General features: G+C 50.6%; 1 protein-coding gene across 1 annotated transcript in view; it reads left to right on the top strand.

Annotated features, from left to right (window-relative positions):
* Positions 1 to 17,473, top strand: part of chid1 (chitinase domain containing 1) — an 85,966-nt gene extending 68,493 nt beyond the window's left edge. Inside the window, exons 8-10 of the mRNA XM_067979652.1 lie at positions 5,963 to 6,064; positions 12,069 to 12,224; positions 17,371 to 17,473. Of these exons, the coding sequence (XP_067835753.1) occupies positions 5,963 to 6,064; positions 12,069 to 12,224; positions 17,371 to 17,473 (361 nt within the window). The remainder of the gene's footprint in view (positions 1 to 5,962; positions 6,065 to 12,068; positions 12,225 to 17,370) is intronic.
* Positions 17,474 to 17,549: the final 76 nt, after the last annotated feature.

The raw sequence follows: 17,549 nt of genomic DNA, 5'->3' as shown, positions 1-17,549 counted from the left end.
GGGGGGAGGTGGATGGATACTGTGTGAGCTGCCCAGGCCCCGAGTGGGGGAGATGGATGGATACGGTGTGAGCTGCCCAGGCCCCGAGGGGGGGAGATGGATGGATACTGTGTGAGCTGCCCAGGCCCCGAGGGGGGGAGATGGATGGATACTGTGTGAGCTGCCCAGGCCCGAGGGAGGGGAGATGGATGGATACGGTGTGAGCTGCCCAGGCCCGAGGGGGGGGGGAGATGGATGGATACGGTGTGAGCTGCCCAGGCCCCGAGGGGGGGAGATGGATGGATACTGTGTGAGCTGCCCAGGCCCCGAGGGGGGGAGATGGATGGATACTGTGTGAGCTGCCCAGGCCCCGAGGGGTGGAGATGGATGGATACTGTGTGAGCTGCCCAGGCCCTGAGGGGGGGGAGATGGATGGATACTGTGTGAGCTGCCCAGGCCCGAGGGCGGGAGATGGATGGATACTGTGTGAGCTGCCCAGGCCCGAGGGAGGGGAGATGGATGGATACTGCGTGAGCTGCCCAGGCCCTGAGGGGGGGAGATGGATGGATACTGTGTGAGCTGCCCAGGCCCCGAGGGGGGGGAGATGGATGGATACTGTGTGAGCTGCCCAGGCCCCGAGGGGGGAGATGGATGGATACGGTGTGAGCTGCCCAGGCCCTGAGGGGGGGGGAGATGGATGGATACTGTGTGAGCTGCCCAGGCCCCGAGTGGGGGAGATGGATGGATACTGTGTGAGCTGCCCAGGCCCCGAGGGGGGGGGAGATGGATGGATACTGTGTGAGCTGCCCAGGCCCTGAGGGGGGGAGATGGATGGATACTGTGTGAGCTGCCCAGGCCCTGATGGGGGGAGATGGATGGATACTGTGTGAGCTGCCCAGGCCCCGAGGGGGGGGAGATGGATGGATACTGTGTGAGCTGCCCAGGCCCCGAGGGGGGGAGATGGATGGATACTGTGTGAGCTGCCCAGGCCCCGAGGGGGGGGGAGATGGATGGATACTGTGTGAGCTGCCCAGGCCCCGAGGGGGGGAGATGGATGGATACTGTGTGAGCTGCCCAGGCCCCGAGGGGGGGAGATGGATGGATACTGTGTGAGCTGCCCAGGCCCTGATGGGGGGAGATGGATGGATACTGTGTGAGCTGCCCAGGCCCCGAGGGGGGGAAGATGGATGGATACTGTGTGAGCTGCCCAGGCCCCGAGGGGGGGAGATGGATGGATACTGTGTGAGCTGCCCAGGCCCGAGGGGCGGAGATGGATGGATACTGTGTGAGCTGCCCAGGCCCGAGGGGCGGAGATGGATGGATACTGTGTGAGCTGCCCAGGCCCGAGGGGGGGGAGATGGATGGATACTGTGTGAGCTGCCCAGGCCCTGAGGGGGGGAGATGGATGGATACTGTGTGAGCTGCCCAGGCCCCGAGGGGGGGGGAGATGGATGGATACTGTGTGAGCTGCCCAGGCCCTGAGGGGGGGAGATGGATGGATACTGTGTGAGCTGCCCAGGCCCGAGGGGGGGGAGATGGATGGATACTGTGTGAGCTGCCCAGGCCCTGAGGGGGGGAGATGGATGGATACTGTGTGAGCTGCCCAGGCCCCGAGGGGGGGGGAGATGGATGGATACTGTGTGAGCTGCCCAGGCCCTGAGGGGGGGAGATGGATGGATACTGTGTGAGCTGCCCAGGCCCGAGGGGGGGGAGATGGATGGATACTGTGTGAGCTGCCCAGGCCCTGAGGGGGGGAGATGGATGGATACTGTGTGAGCTGCCCAGGCCCCGAGGGGGGGGGAGATGGATGGATACTGTGTGAGCTGCCCAGGCCCCGAGGGGGGGAGATGGATGGATACTGTGTGAGCTGCCCAGGCCCCGAGGGGGGGGGAGATGGATGGATACTGTGTGAGCTGCCCAGGCCCCGAGGGGGGAGATGGATGGATACTGTGTGAGCTGCCCAGGCCCTGAGGGGGGGAGATGGATGGATACTGTGTGAGCTGCCCAGGCCCCGAGGGGGGGGGAGATGGATGGATACTGTGTGAGCTGCCCAGGCCCTGAGGGGGGGAGATGGATGGATACTGTGTGAGCTGCCCAGGCCCGAGGGGCGGAGATGGATGGATACTGTGTGAGCTGCCCAGGCCCGAGGGGGGGGGAGATGGATGGATACTGTGTGAGCTGCCCAGGCCCTGAGGGGGGGAGATGGATGGATACTGTGTGAGCTGCCCAGGCCCGAGGGGGGGGGAGATGGATGGATACTGTGTGAGCTGCCCAGGCCCTGAGGGGGGGAGATGGATGGATACTGTGTGAGCTGCCCAGGCCCCGAGGGGGGGAGATGGATGGATACTGTGTGAGCTGCCCAGGCCCCGAGGGGGGGGGAGATGGATGGATACGGTGTGAGCTGCCCAGGCCCTGAGGGGGGGAGATGGATGGATACTGTGTGAGCTGCCCAGGCCCTGAGGGGGGGAGATGGATGGATACTGTGTGAGCTGCCCAGGCCCCGATGGGGGGAGATGGATGGATACTGTGTGAGCTGCCCAGGCCCCGAGGGGGGGAGATGGATGGATACTGTGTGAGCTGCCCGGGCCCTGATGGGGGGAGATGGATGGATACTGTGTGAGCTGCCCAGGCCCCGAGTGGGGGAGGTGGATGGATACTGTGTGAGCTGCCCAGGCCCGAGGGGGGGAGATGGATGGATACTGTGTGAGCTGCCCAGGCCCCGAGGGGGGGAGATGGATGGATACTGTGTGAGCTGCCCAGGCCCGAGGGGGGGAGATGGATGGATACTGTGTGAGCTGCCCAGGCCCGAGGGGGGGAGATGGATGGATACTGTGTGAGCTGCCCAGGCCCCGAGGGGTGGAGATGGATGGATACTGTGTGAGCTGCCCAGGCCCCGAGGGGGGGAGATGGATGGATACTGTGTGAGCTGCCCAGGCCCCGAGGGGGGGAGATGGATGGATACTGTGTGAGCTGCCCAGGCCCGAGGGGGGGGGAGATGGATGGATACTGTGTGAGCTGCCCAGGCCCCGAGGGGGGGAGATGGATGGATACTGTGTGAGCTGCCCAGGCCCCGAGGGGTGGAGATGGATGGATACTGTGTGAGCTGCCCAGGCCCCGAGGGGGGGAGATGGATGGATACTGTGTGAGCTGCCCAGGCCCGAGGGGGGGAGATGGATGGATACTGTGTGAGCTGCCCAGGCCCTGAGGTGGGGAGGTGGATGGATACTGTGTGAGCTGCCCAGGCCCCGAGGGGGGGAGATGGATGGATACTGTGTGAGCTGCCCAGGCCCCGAGGGGGGGAGATGGATGGATACTGTGTGAGCTGCCCAGGCCCGAGGGGGGGAGATGGATGGATACTGTGTGAGCTGCCCAGGCCCCGAGGGGGGGAGATGGATGGATACTGTGTGAGCTGCCCAGGCCCCGAGGGGGGGAGATGGATGGATACTGTGTGAGCTGCCCGGGCCCTGATGGGGGGAGATGGATGGATACTGTGTGAGCTGCCCAGGCCCCGAGTGGGGGAGGTGGATGGATACTGTGTGAGCTGCCCAGGCCTCGAAGTGGGAGATGGATGGATACTGTGTGAGCTGCCCAGGCCCGAGGGGGGGAGATGGATGGATACTGTGTGAGCTGCCCAGGCCCCGAGGCGGGGAGATGGATGGATACTGTGTGAGCTGCCCAGGCCCCGAGGGGGGGAGATGGATGGATACTGTGTGAGCTGCCCAGGCCCCGAGGGGGGGAGATGGATGGATACTGTGTGAGCTGCCCAGGCCCCGAGGGGGGGAGATGGATGGATACGGTGTGAGCTGCCCAGGCCCGGAGGGGGAGAGATGGATGGATACTGTGTGAGCTGCCCAGGCCCGAGGGGGGGAGATGGATGGATACTGTGTGAGCTGCCCATGCCCCGAGGGGGGGAGGTGGATGGAGACTGTGTGAGCTGCCCAGGCCCCGAGGAGGGGGGAGATGGATGGATACTGTGTGAGCTGCCCAGGCCCTGAGGGGGGGGAGATGGATGGATACTGTGTGAGCTGCCCAGGCCCCGAGGGGGGGGGGAGATGGATGGATACTGTGTGAGCTGCCCAGGCCCGAGGGGGGGGAGATGGATGGATACGGTGTGAGCTGCCCAGGCCCCGAGGTGGGGAGATGGATGGATACTGTGTGAGCTGCCCAGGCCCCGAGGGGGGGAGGTGGATGGATACTGTGTGAGCTGCCCAGGCCCCGAGGGGGGGGAGATGGATTGATACTGTGTGAGCTGCCCAGGCCCTGAGGGGGGGAGATGGATTGATACTGTGCGAGCTGCCCAGGCCTCGCAGTGGGAGGTGGATGGATACGGTGTGAGCTGCCCAGGCCTCGCAGTGGGAGGTGGATGGATACTGTGTGAGCTGCCCAGGCCCCGAGGGGGGGAGATGGATGGATACTGTGTGAGCTGCCCAGGCCCCGAGGGGGGGAGATGGATGGATACTGTGTGAGCTGCCCAGGCCCCGAGGGGGGGGGAGATGGATGGATACTGTGTGAGCTGCCCAGGCCTCGAAGTGGGAGGTGGATGGATACTGTGTGAGCTGCCCGGGCCCCGAGGGGGGGAGATGGATGGATACTGTGTGAGCTGCCCAGGCCCGAGGGGGCGAGATGGATGGATACTGTGTGAGCTGCCCAGGCCCCGAGGGGGGGGAGATGGATGGATACTGTGTGAGCTGCCCAGGCCCGAGGGGGGGGAGATGGATGGATACGGTGTGAGCTGCCCAGGCCCCGAGGTGGGGAGATGGATGGATACTGTGTGAGCTGCCCAGGCCCCGAGGGGGGGAGGTGGATGGATACTGTGTGAGCTGCCCAGGCCCCGAGGGGGGGGAGATGGATTGATACTGTGCGAGCTGCCCAGGCCTCGCAGTGGGAGGTGGATGGATACGGTGTGAGCTGCCCAGGCCTCGCAGTGGGAGGTGGATGGATACTGTGTGAGCTGCCCAGGCCCCGAGGGGGGGAGATGGATGGATACTGTGTGAGCTGCCCAGGCCCCGAGGGGGGGAGATGGATGGATACTGTGTGAGCTGCCCAGGCCCGAGGGGGGGGGAGATGGATGGATACTGTGTGAGCTGCCCAGGCCCCGAGGGGGGGAGATGGATGGATACTGTGTGAGCTGCCCAGGCCCTGAGGGGGGAAGATGGATGGATACTGTGTGAGCTGCCCAGGCCCCGAGGGGGGGGGGGAGATGGATGGATACTGTGTGAGCTCCCGAGGGGGGGAGATGGATGGATACTGTGTGAGCTGCCCAGGCCCCGAGGGGTGGAGATGGATGGATACTGTGTGAGCTGCCCAGGCCCCGAGGGGGGGAGATGGATGGATACTGTGTGAGCTGCCCAGGCCCCGAGGGGGGGGAGATGGATGGATACGGTGTGAGCTGCCCAGGCCCCGAGGGGGGGAGATGGATGGATACTGTGTGAGCTGCCCAGGCCCCGAGGGGGGGAGATGGATGGATACTGTGTGAGCTGCCCAGGCCCCGAGGGGGGGAGATGGATGGATACTGTGTGAGCTGCCCAGGCCCTGAGGGGGGGAGATGGATGGATACTGTGTGAGCTGCCCAGGCCCGAGGTGGGGAGATGGATGGATACTGTGTGAGCTGCCCAGGCCCGAGGGGGGGAGATGGATGGATACTGTGTGAGCTGCCCAGGCCCTGAGGGGGGGAGATGGATGGATACGGTGTGAGCTGCCCAGGCCCTGAGGGGGGGAGATGGATGGATACTGTGTGAGCTGCCCAGGCCCGAGGGGGGGAGATGGATGGATACTGTGTGAGCTGCCCAGGCCCCGAGGAGGCAGGTTGCTGAAAATGCCTCGTTGTACAGTGCTCGATAACTCCTGTCTCTTCCTTTGAATAGGGGGACTGAGACCCACAGCTGCGATTCCTGAGAATGAGGTGTCTCTCTCTCTCTGTTCCAGGTGTTGTGTAATAGCAGCCATGCCTTTTGAAGTTGACTTTGTGTCTCCCTGTTTAAAGGACCAACCAGCCAGGAATGTTTGGGAAGCAGGACTTTGACCAGCTGGCCCAGGTGGTGGATGGATTCAGCCTCATGACGTACGACTACTCGAACGCACCTCGGTAAGGGTCGGTCTCGAGGATTTGGGGTGAGAGACGGTGTACAGTCGAGAATAGGAATTATAACACTGTTAGAAACATGTTGACTCTGAAACTGTGTAAACAATTTTACAACACCAAGTTATAGTCCAACAATTTTATTTTAAAATCCACAAGCTTTCGGAGGCTTCCTCCTTCCTCAGGTGAACGTGTTCCTCAGTTCCACATTCACCTGAGGAAGGAGGAAGCCTCCGAAAGCTTGTGGATTTTAAAATAAAATTGTTGGACTATAACTTGGTGTTGTAAAATTGTTAACAATTGTCAACCCCAGTCCATCACCAGCATCTCCACATCCTGAAACTGTGTGTAAGAACAGAGTTCACTAGAACTAGGGGGCATAATCTTAGAATAAGGGGCTGCTCTTTCAAAACTGAGATGAGGAGAAACTTCTTCACTCAGAGGGTGGTGGTTCTGTGGAATTTGCTGCCCCAGGAAGCTGTGGAAGCTACGTCATTAAATAAATTTAAAACAGAAATAGACAGTTTCCTAGAAGTAAAGGGAATTAGGAGTTACGGGGAGCGGGCAGGAAATTGGACATGAATTTAGATTTGAGGTTAGGATCAGATCAGCCATGATCTTCTTGAATGGCGGAGCAGGCTCGAGGGGCCGATTGGCCTACTCCTGCTCCTATTTCTTATGTTCGTAGTATGACTGGACCTGCAGCTTCATCACAAACGTTTGACCTTTTCCCAGTTGTATTGTCCCCTCTCCCATTCTCTCTGACCATTCAGTGTCTCGCCAATCTTCTCGTCTGTTACGAACATATTGAAAAAGACAGGATCAAACCGGCTGGTCCATCGAGCCCCTCCCTTCCTGGTGTGGTACAATTTTCCCCACACTATCACCCCTATTCCTGCTCCTCACCCCCACCATTCTCAATATCATGACAGAGGCTTAAAAAATGGAGAAAAACCTTTGGCCAATTTATGAAAAAACTCTGAGAGAAATCCCTGTACATCCCCTGTGTGATGTGAGGGGAGCAAAACCAGACGAGCGTTCGAGATGTGTCCTAACCAAGGCCTTTTCCAACGAAAGGATAGTATAGTTTATTTTACATTTAATTGTTCCAGCAATCCATCCTAACGCCCTTTTCTCTTTTGTGATAGCCTCATGGCACAGGTCTTAAACATTTAATGACTCGTGCACTCTAATCCCCGGGTCCTTCTCCCACTCAGTCGCTTTGAGCACACACCCCTGCAAGGGTGTACGTATGCTCGGAGTTGCTCCTATCCAAGTGCATAGCGCGTCATTTATTAATATTAAATGACGTCTGCCAGACACAGGCCCATTCCTCCATCTTATCTAGATCAGCTCGCAATCTATCTTTCCATCTAAGGCCCTCCTCACACCTGCACATCTTCGTGTCGTCCACTAATCTGCAGCTATTTTCCCCTGATGCCTTCAGCCAGATAGTTGATGTGGATGGGGAGGAGCAACTGCCCTGACGCACATCCCTGTGGGACTCGGCTAGTGACCAGGCCCAACGCAGAACCTCCACCATTACTGATACTTCCTGTCTGTGGACATGCAGCCAGTTCCGATGAAGGGACTCGAACCAAAAGGTTAACGTGTCCGTTCACTCTTCAACCTCACTGAACCATTCTGTAAACCTATGTCAGCATTTTCTGTTGTTATTTTAGATTTTCAGTTTGGAGGGGTCTTTTTCTCTCTTTAATCCTCTTTTGAGCTGTGCTGGATTTTTCACTGAGCAGCACAGCTTGTTAAGGGACTGGATGATACAGTGGGAGTGGCATTTATCTTGATCCAAACCCACATCCCAGAGTTGAAAGGCTCCTCTTGTTCCTGGCAGTAATGGTCCAGATTGGAATGGGATTGGGACAGCGACAATCCTGTTTGGAATGGGATTGGGACAGTGACAATCCTGTTTGGAATGGGATTGGGACAGCATCAATCCTGTTTGGAATGGGATTGGGACAGCATCAATCCTGTTTGGAATGGGATTGGGACAGTGACAATCCTGTTTGGAATGGGATTGGGACAGCATCAATCCTGTTTGGAATGGGATTGGGACAGCGACAATCCTGTTTGGAATGGGATTGGGACAGCATCAATCCTGTTTGGAATGGGATTGGGACAGTGACAATCCTGTTTGAAATGGGATTGGGACAGTGACAATCCTGTTTGGAATGGGATTGGACAGTGACAATCCTGTTTGAAATGGGATTGGGACAGTGACAATCCTGTTTGGAATGGGATTGGGACAGTGACAATCCTGTTTGGAATGGGATTGGGACAGTGACAATCCTGTTTGGAATGGGATTGGGACAGTGACAATCCTGTTTGGAATGGGATTGGGACAGTGACAATCCTGTTTGGAATGGGATTGGACAGTGACAATCCTGTTTGAAATGGGATTGGGACAGTGACAATCCTGTTTGGAATGGGATTGGGATTGGGACAGTGACAATCCTGTTTGGAATGGGATTGGGATTGGGACAGTGACAATCCTGTTTGGAATGGGATTGGGACAGCGACAATCCTGTTTGGAATGGTATTGGGATTGGGACAGCATCAATCCTGTTTGGAATGGGATTGGGACAGCTTCAATCCTGTTTGGAATGGGATTGGGACAGTGACAATCCTGTTTGGAATGGGATTGGGACAGCGACAACCCTGTTTGGAATGGAATTGGGACAGTGACAATCCTGTTTGGAATGGGATTGGGATTGGGACAGCATCAATCCTGTTTGGAATGGGATTGGGACAGCATCAATCCTGTTTGGAATGGGATTGGGACAGCATCAATCCTGTTTGGAATGGGATTGGGACAGTGACAATCCTGTTTGGAATGGGATTGGGACAGTGACAATCCTGTTTGGAATGGGATTGGGACAGTGACAATCCTGTTTGGAATGGGATTGGGACAGTGACGATCCTGTTTGGAATGGGATTGGGACAGCATCGATCCTGTTTGGAATGGGATTGGGACAGCGACAACCCTGTTTGGAATGGGATTGGGACAGTGACAATCCTGTTTGGAATGGGATTGGGACAGCGACAATCCTGTTTGGAATGGGATTGGGACAGTGACAATCCTGTTTGGAATGGGATTGGGACAGCATCAATCCTGTTTGGAATGGGATTGGGACAGCGACAATCCTGTTTGGAATGGGATTGGGACAGCGACAACCCTGTTTGGAATGGGATTGGGACAGTGACAATCCTGTTTGGAATGGGATTGGGACAGCATCAATCCTGTTTGGAATGGGATTGGGACAGCGACAACCCTGTTTGGAATGGGATTGGGACAGTGACAATCCTGTTTGGAATGGGATTGGGACAGCGACAATCCTGTTTGGAATGGGATTGGGACAGTGACAATCCTGTTTGGAATGGGATTGGGACAGCATCAATCCTGTTTGGAATGGGATTGGGACAGCGACAATCCTGTTTGGAATGGGATTGGGACAGCGACAACCCTGTTTGGAATGGGATTGGGACAGCGACAACCCTGTTTGGAATGGGATTGGGACAGCGACAATCCTGTTTGGAATGGGATTGGGACAGCGACAATCCTGTTTGGAATGGGATTGGGACAGCGACAATCCTGTTTGGAATGGGATTGGGACAGCATCAATCCTGTTTGGAATGGGATTGGGACAGCATCAATCCTGTTTGGAATGGGATTGGGACAGCATCAATCCTGTTTGGAATGGGATTGGGACAGCATCAATCCTGTTTGGAATGGGATTGGGACAGCGACAACCCTGTTTGGAATGGGATTGGGACAGCTTCAATCCTGTTTGGAATGGGATTGGGACAGCATCAATCCTGTTTGGAATGGGATTGGGACAGCATCAATCCTGTTTGGAATGGGATTGGGACAGCATCAATCCTGTTTGGAATGGGATTGGGACAGCATCAATCCTGTTTGGAATGGGATTGGGACAGCATCAATCCTGTTTGGAATGGGATTGGGACAGCGACAATCCTGTTTGGAATGGGATTGGGACAGCATCAATCCTGTTTGGAATGGGATTGGGACAGCATCAATCCTGTTTGGAATGGGATTGGGACAGCATCAACCCTGTTTGGAATGGGATTGGGACAGCGACAACCCTGTTTGGAATGGGATTGGGACAGCGACAACCCTGTTTGGAATGGGATTGGGACAGTGACAATCCTGTTTGGAATGGGATTGGGACAGTGACAATCCTGTTTGAAATGGGATTGGGACAGTGACAATCCTGTTTGGAATGGGATTGGGACAGCGACAATCCTGTTTGGAATGGGATTGGGACAGTGACAATCCTGTTTGGAATGGGATTGGGACTGCGACAATCCTGTTTGGAATGGGATTGGGACAGTGACAATCCGGTTTGGATTGGGATTGGGACAGTGACAATCCTGTTTGGAATGGGATTGGGACAGTGACAATCCTGTTTGGAATGGGATTGGGACAGCATCAATCCTGTTTGGAATGGGATTGGGACAGTGACAATCCTGTTTGGAATGGGATTGGGACAGTGACAATCCTGTTTGGAATGGGATTGGGACAGTGACAATCCTGTTTGGAATGAGATTGGGACAGCATCAATCCTGTTTGGAATGGGATTGGGACAGTGACAATCCTGTTTGGAATGGGATTGGGACAGTGACAATCCTGTTTGGAATGGGATTGGGACAGTGACAATCCTGTCTGGAATGGGATTGGGACAGTGACAATCCTGTTTGAAATGGGATTGGGATTGGGACAGTGACAACCCTGTTTGGAATGGGATTGGGACAGTGACAATCCTGTTTGGATTGGGATTGGGACAGCATCAATCCTGTTTGGAATGGGATTGGGACAGTGACAACCCTGTTTGGAATGGGATTGGGACAGTGACAATCCTGTTTGGATTGGGATTGGGACAGCATCAATCCTGTTTGGAATGGGATTGGGACAGTGACAATCCTGTTTGAAATGGGATTGGGACAGCATCAATCCTGTTTGGAATGGGATTGGGACAGCATCAATCCTGTTTGGAATGGGATTGGGACAGCATCAATCCTGTTTGGAATGGGATTGGGACAGCATCAATCCTGTTTGGAATGGAATTGGGACAGCATCAATCCTGTTTGGAATGGGATTGGGACAGTGACAATCCTGTTTGAAATGGGATTGGGACAGTGACAATCCTGTTTGGAATGGGATTGGGACATTGACAATCCTGTTTGGAATGAGATTGGGACAGCATCAATCCTGTTTGGAATGGGATTGGGACAGTGACAATCCTGTTTGGAATGGGATTGGGACAGTGACAACCCTGTCTGGAATGGGATTGGGACAGTGACAATCCTGTTTGGAATGGGATCGGGACAGTGACAGCCCTGTTTGGAATGGGATTGGGACAGTGACAATCCTGTTTGGAATGGGATTGGGACAGCGACAATCGTGTTTGGAATTGGATTGGGACAGCGACAATCCTGTTTGGAATGGGATTGGGACAGCGACAATCCTGTTTGGAATGGGATTGGGACAGCAACAAACCTGTTGGGAATGGGATTGGGACAGCAACAATCCTGTTGGGAATGGGATTGGGACAGCAACAATCCTGTTGGGAATGGGATTGGGACAGTGACAATCCTGTTGGGAATGTGATTCACTCAGGTGTGATGGGGACTCCGAATTTAAGATTAAGGTATATTGTTCGACATTTTACGGGGATTTACTTTGGATGTGATCCTGGGACTGCTTGAGGCTGACACCAGGTGCCTGAAATACAAAGTGTTCCCTTCGACAGCATTAACGTCCCTCACCTGATGGTGAAAGTGATTCGAATTTTTGAATGAGGTTGGGGCAGTTATTGACTCTGGCTTTGAGACTTGCCAACGAGACTGTTAGTGCCTTTAAGTTGGACCATGGTTTGTGTGAGTTGCTACAGGTGTGGCTCAGCCGTGTTCCACTTTGATGTGAAGCTTGGCTGTACTGGGCTTGTGAGAGAAACCTTTCATTGTTTTCCAGGCCTGGCCCCAATTCTCCCATCCCGTGGATAGAAGCCTGCGTTCAGCTGTTGGACCCAGAAGCAAATTGGAGGAGTAAGATTCTCTTGGGACTGAATTTCTATGGGATGGATTATGGTACCCTTGGAGGCTCTGCGGATCCTATCGTTGGACAGAGGTAGGATATACTGTCGGTCTTGAATCTAGTACGTGTTCACTTTCTATCCAGGAATTATTCATGGTATTTATCTTACCTGGATCCTGTCAGCCTTAGATCCAGGAACCGTTGATAGGACAGACTTATCACTGATCGATGACTGAGTTCACAATGGTGAGACTACAGAAATGTAAGAATTTGAACACAGCACACCCTCTGATAAAGGACGTAATCCAGGCAGGCTCACTCAAGTTATATGTTGTCTTTACTCTGCTATCTGCAGCTTCTTGCTTTAAATGTTCAGTATAACCTTTTACCTGGTTTAGATTTTCAACCCCTGTGACCATGTCTGACGTACGTCTATCGCTCATACCTGTGATTCTATTCAGACGACGACCGCTGTCAGATGGAAGGACTGGCTTTGGGGGATGGCAAGCCTGCGACGCACTACTTTGTTATAGTCAGGGAGTGCAGGTTGAGAGAAGGCTGCATCCAGCGTCCCCTGTGTCATTAGCGTGCCCTGAGGCTTCAGGAATGACTCAGGGAAGGATGTGACAGGCACTTTGTCCCAATATTCACATTAATGGATTTTAAAAATAAAATGGGCGACCCGGGTAATTTAAAATGGCTGTTCAATCTCTTCAATTTAAGGATTGCAGGCATCAGTCCCTGTGCTTTCCCAGGAGTATCCAGTTAATGAAAATACAGAGAAAGACTGCTTGGATTTGTGCACTATAGGCTTATCAATCCCACTGGGAAAAGGTCACATATCTTACTGTGAGCTCCTGTTAAAAATGAGAGGTTCCGTGGCTGAGCAGGTTCTGTGCTGGGGTGGGGAAAGGATCCATTCTGTGCACCGAGCTCCAGGAAACATGCTGCTCCTTGTGGGACTGCTGTAGTGTCGAGGAACATAAACACCAATGTACAATTGTGGAACTTGTAGATAACTGTGAGTATCGAGGAAACAAGACCATTAATTAAGAGTGTTAGTAACTGCACTTGCACCAATCAGACACTTCAGCAGGGTGTCGATCGCTCAACAATATCTGTATTACTATAGCACTCCTCATGTACAGGAAGATGCCTCAGCACACTTTACAGTTATGAGGGAAAGGATACACTTGAGTTGTAAATGTACAGAGTTCCTGTTTATTCAGCATGGTAGGGTTGTTTGAGTAACAGTAAACAGAAATTGCTGACAATACACAGCAAAGTTACGCTGACCCTGCTGAATAAACAGGAATTCTGTCTGATCAGCACAAGTGCAGCTCCTGACTCTCTTGGGTGTTACACAGTGAGTAATCCTTACCCCACTGAATGAATCTACAATTACACAGTGAGTAATCTTTACCCCACTGAATAAATCTACAATTACACAGAGAGTAATTCTTACCCCACTGAATGAATCTACAATTACACGGTGAGTAATCCTTACCCCACTGAATAAAACTACAATTACACAGTGAGTAATCCTTACCCCACTGAATAAATCTACAATTACACGGTGAGTAATCATTACGCCACTGAATAAATCTACAATTACACAGTGAGTAATCCTTACGCCACTGAATAAATCTACAATTACACAGTGAGTAATCCTTACCCCACTGAATACATCTACAATTACACAGTGAGTAATCCTTACCCCACTGAATAAATCTACAATTACACAGTGAGTATCCTTACGCCACTGAATAAATCTACAATTACACAGTGAGTAATCCTTACGCCACTGAATAAATCTACAATTACACAGTGAGTAATCCTTACCCCACTGAATAAATCTACAATTACACAGTGAGTAATCCTTACCCCACTGAATACATCTACAATTACACAGTGAGTAATCCTTACCCCACTGAATAAATCTACAATTACACAGTGAGTAATCCTTACCCCACTGAATAAATCTACAATTACACAGTGAATAATCCTTACCCCACTGAATAAATCTACAATTACACAGTGAGTAATTCTTACCCCACTGAATAAATCTACAATTACACAGTGAGTAATCCTTACCCCACTGAATAAATCTACAATTACACAGTGAGTAATCCTTACCCCACTGAATACATCTACAATTACACAGTGAATAATCCTTATCCCATTGAATAAACTTTCTACAATTACACAGTGAGTAATCCTTACCCCACCGAATAAATCTACAATTACACAGTGAGTAATCCTTACGCCACTGAATAAATCTACAATTACACAGTGAGTAATCCTTACCCCACTGAATAAATCTACAATTACACGGTGAGTAATCCTTACCCCACTGAATAAATCTACAATTACACAGGGAGTAATCCTTACGCCACTGAATAAACGTTCTACAATTATACAGTGAGTAATCCTTACCCCACTGAATAAATCTGCAATTACACTGTGAGTAATCCTTACCCCACTGAATAAATCTACAATTACACAGTGAGTAATCCTTACCCCACTGAATAAATCTACAATTACACAGTGAGTAATCCTTACCCCACCGAATAAATCTACAATTACACAGTGAGTAATCCTTACGCCACTGAATAAATCTACAATTACACAGTGAGTAATCCTTACGCCACTGAATAAATCTACAATTACACAGTGAGTAATCCTTACCCCACTGAATAAATCTACAATTACACGGTGAGTAATCCTTACCCCACTGAATAAATCTACAATTACACAGTGAGTAATCCTTACGCCACTGAATAAATCTACAATTACACAGTGAGTAATCCTTACCCCACTGAATAAATCTACAATTACACGGTGAGTAATCCTTACCCCACTGAATAAATCTACAATTACACAGTGAGTAATCCTTACCCCACTGAATAAACGTTCTACAATTACACAGTGAGTAATCCTTACCCCACTGAGTAAATCTGCAATTGCACAGTGAGTAATCCTTACCCCACCGAATAAATCTACAATTACACAGTGAGTAATCCTTACCCCACTGAATAAATCTAGAATTACACAGTGAGTAATCCTTACCCCACCGAATAAATCTACAATTACACAGTGAGTAATCCTTACCCCACCGAATAAATCTACAATTACACAGTGAGTAATCCTTACGCCACTGAATAAATCTACAATTACACAGTGAGTAATCCTTACCCCACTGAATAAATCTGCAATTACACAGTGAGTAATCCTTACCCCACTGAATAAATCTACAATTACACAGTGAGTAATCCTTACCCCACTGAATAAATCTACAATTACACAGTGAGTATCCTTACCCCACTGAATAAATCTACAATTTCAGTGAGTAATCCTTACCCCACTGAATGAATCTACAATTACACAGTGAGTAATCCTTACCCCACTGAATACATCTACAATTACACAGTGAGTAATCCTTACCCCACTGAATAAATCTACAATTACACAGTGAGTAATCCTTATCCCATTGAATAAACTTTCTACAGTTACACAGTGAGTAATCCTTACCCCACTGAATAAATCTACAATTACACAGTGAGTAATTCTTACCCCACTGAATAAATCTACAATTACACAGTGAGTAATCCTTACCCCACTGAATAAATCTACAATTACACAGTGAGTAATCCTTACCCCACTGAATACATCTACAATTACACAGTGAATAATCCTTATCCCATTGAATAAACTTTCTACAATTACACAGTGAGTAATCCTTACCCCACCGAATAAATCTACAATTACACAGTGAGTAATCCTTACGCCACTGAATAAATCTACAATTACACAGTGAGTAATCCTTACCCCACTGAATAAATCTACAATTACACGGTGAGTAATCCTTACCCCACTGAATAAATCTACAATTACACAGGGAGTAATCCTTACGCCACTGAATAAACGTTCTACAATTATACAGTGAGTAATCCTTACCCCACTGAATAAATCTGCAATTACACTGTGAGTAATCCTTACCCCACTGAATAAATCTACAATTACACAGTGAGTAATCCTTACCCCACTGAATAAATCTACAATTACACAGTGAGTAATCCTTACCCCACCGAATAAATCTACAATTACACAGTGAGTAATCCTTACGCCACTGAATAAATCTACAATTACACAGTGAGTAATCCTTACGCCACTGAATAAATCTACAATTACACAGTGAGTAATCCTTACCCCACTGAATAAATCTACAATTACACGGTGAGTAATCCTTACCCCACTGAATAAATCTACAATTACACAGTGAGTAATCCTTACGCCACTGAATAAATCTACAATTACACAGTGAGTAATCCTTACCCCACTGAATAAATCTACAATTACACGGTGAGTAATCCTTACCCCACTGAATAAATCTACAATTACACAGTGAGTAATCCTTACCCCACTGAATAAACGTTCTACAATTACACAGTGAGTAATCCTTACCCCACTGAGTAAATCTGCAATTGCACAGTGAGTAATCCTTACCCCACCGAATAAATCTACAATTACACAGTGAGTAATCCTTACCCCACTGAATAAATCTAGAATTACACAGTGAGTAATCCTTACCCCACCGAATAAATCTACAATTACACAGTGAGTAATCCTTACCCCACCGAATAAATCTACAATTACACAGTGAGTAATCCTTACCCCACCGAATAAATCTACAATTACACAGTGAGTAATCCTTACGCCACTGAATAAATCTACAATTACACAGTGAGTAATCCTTACCCCACTGAATAAATCTGCAATTACACAGTGAGTAATCCTTACCCCACTGAATAAATCTACAATTACACAGTGAGTAATCCTTACCCCACTGAATAAATCTACAATTACACAGTGAGTATCCTTACCCCACTGAATAAATCTACAATTTCAGTGAGTAATCCTTACCCCACTGAATGAATCTACAATTACACAGTGAGTAATCCTTACCCCACTGAATACATCTACAATTACACAGTGAGTAATCCTTACCCCACTGAATAAATCTACAATTACACAGTGAGTAATCCTTATCCCATTGAATAAACTTTCTACAGTTACACAGTGAGTAATCCTTATGCCATTGAATAAACTTTCTACAGTTACACAATGACACTGAATAAGTAGTAACTTTGTACAGTTGCATAGCCTTGCTGTGCTGATCAGTCTTTTGTAATGAGAATAACGTGGTTGTGTAAATTTTAGATTTTGTGTTATCCTGTAGCCGCACTTCATTGGTATTCATGAATGCTGCCTCCTGTTCAAAGAGTGGGCTGTCGATGGACAGCCTGGTGGAGCTGAGCTTGCATTCAAATTATATACAGTGAAGGCAGCAGATTCTTGGATGGAGCACAACATTTAATTGGGGAGAAAGGGAACCAATCCCACTCCTACTTCAGTAAA

This window comes from Heptranchias perlo, unplaced genomic scaffold (assembly GCF_035084215.1).
Source record: "Heptranchias perlo isolate sHepPer1 unplaced genomic scaffold, sHepPer1.hap1 HAP1_SCAFFOLD_494, whole genome shotgun sequence".
NCBI lineage: Eukaryota > Metazoa > Chordata > Chondrichthyes > Hexanchiformes > Hexanchidae > Heptranchias > Heptranchias perlo.
The sequence above is the reverse complement of the archived record's forward strand: the minus strand, read 5'-3'. Positions and strand labels throughout refer to the sequence as shown.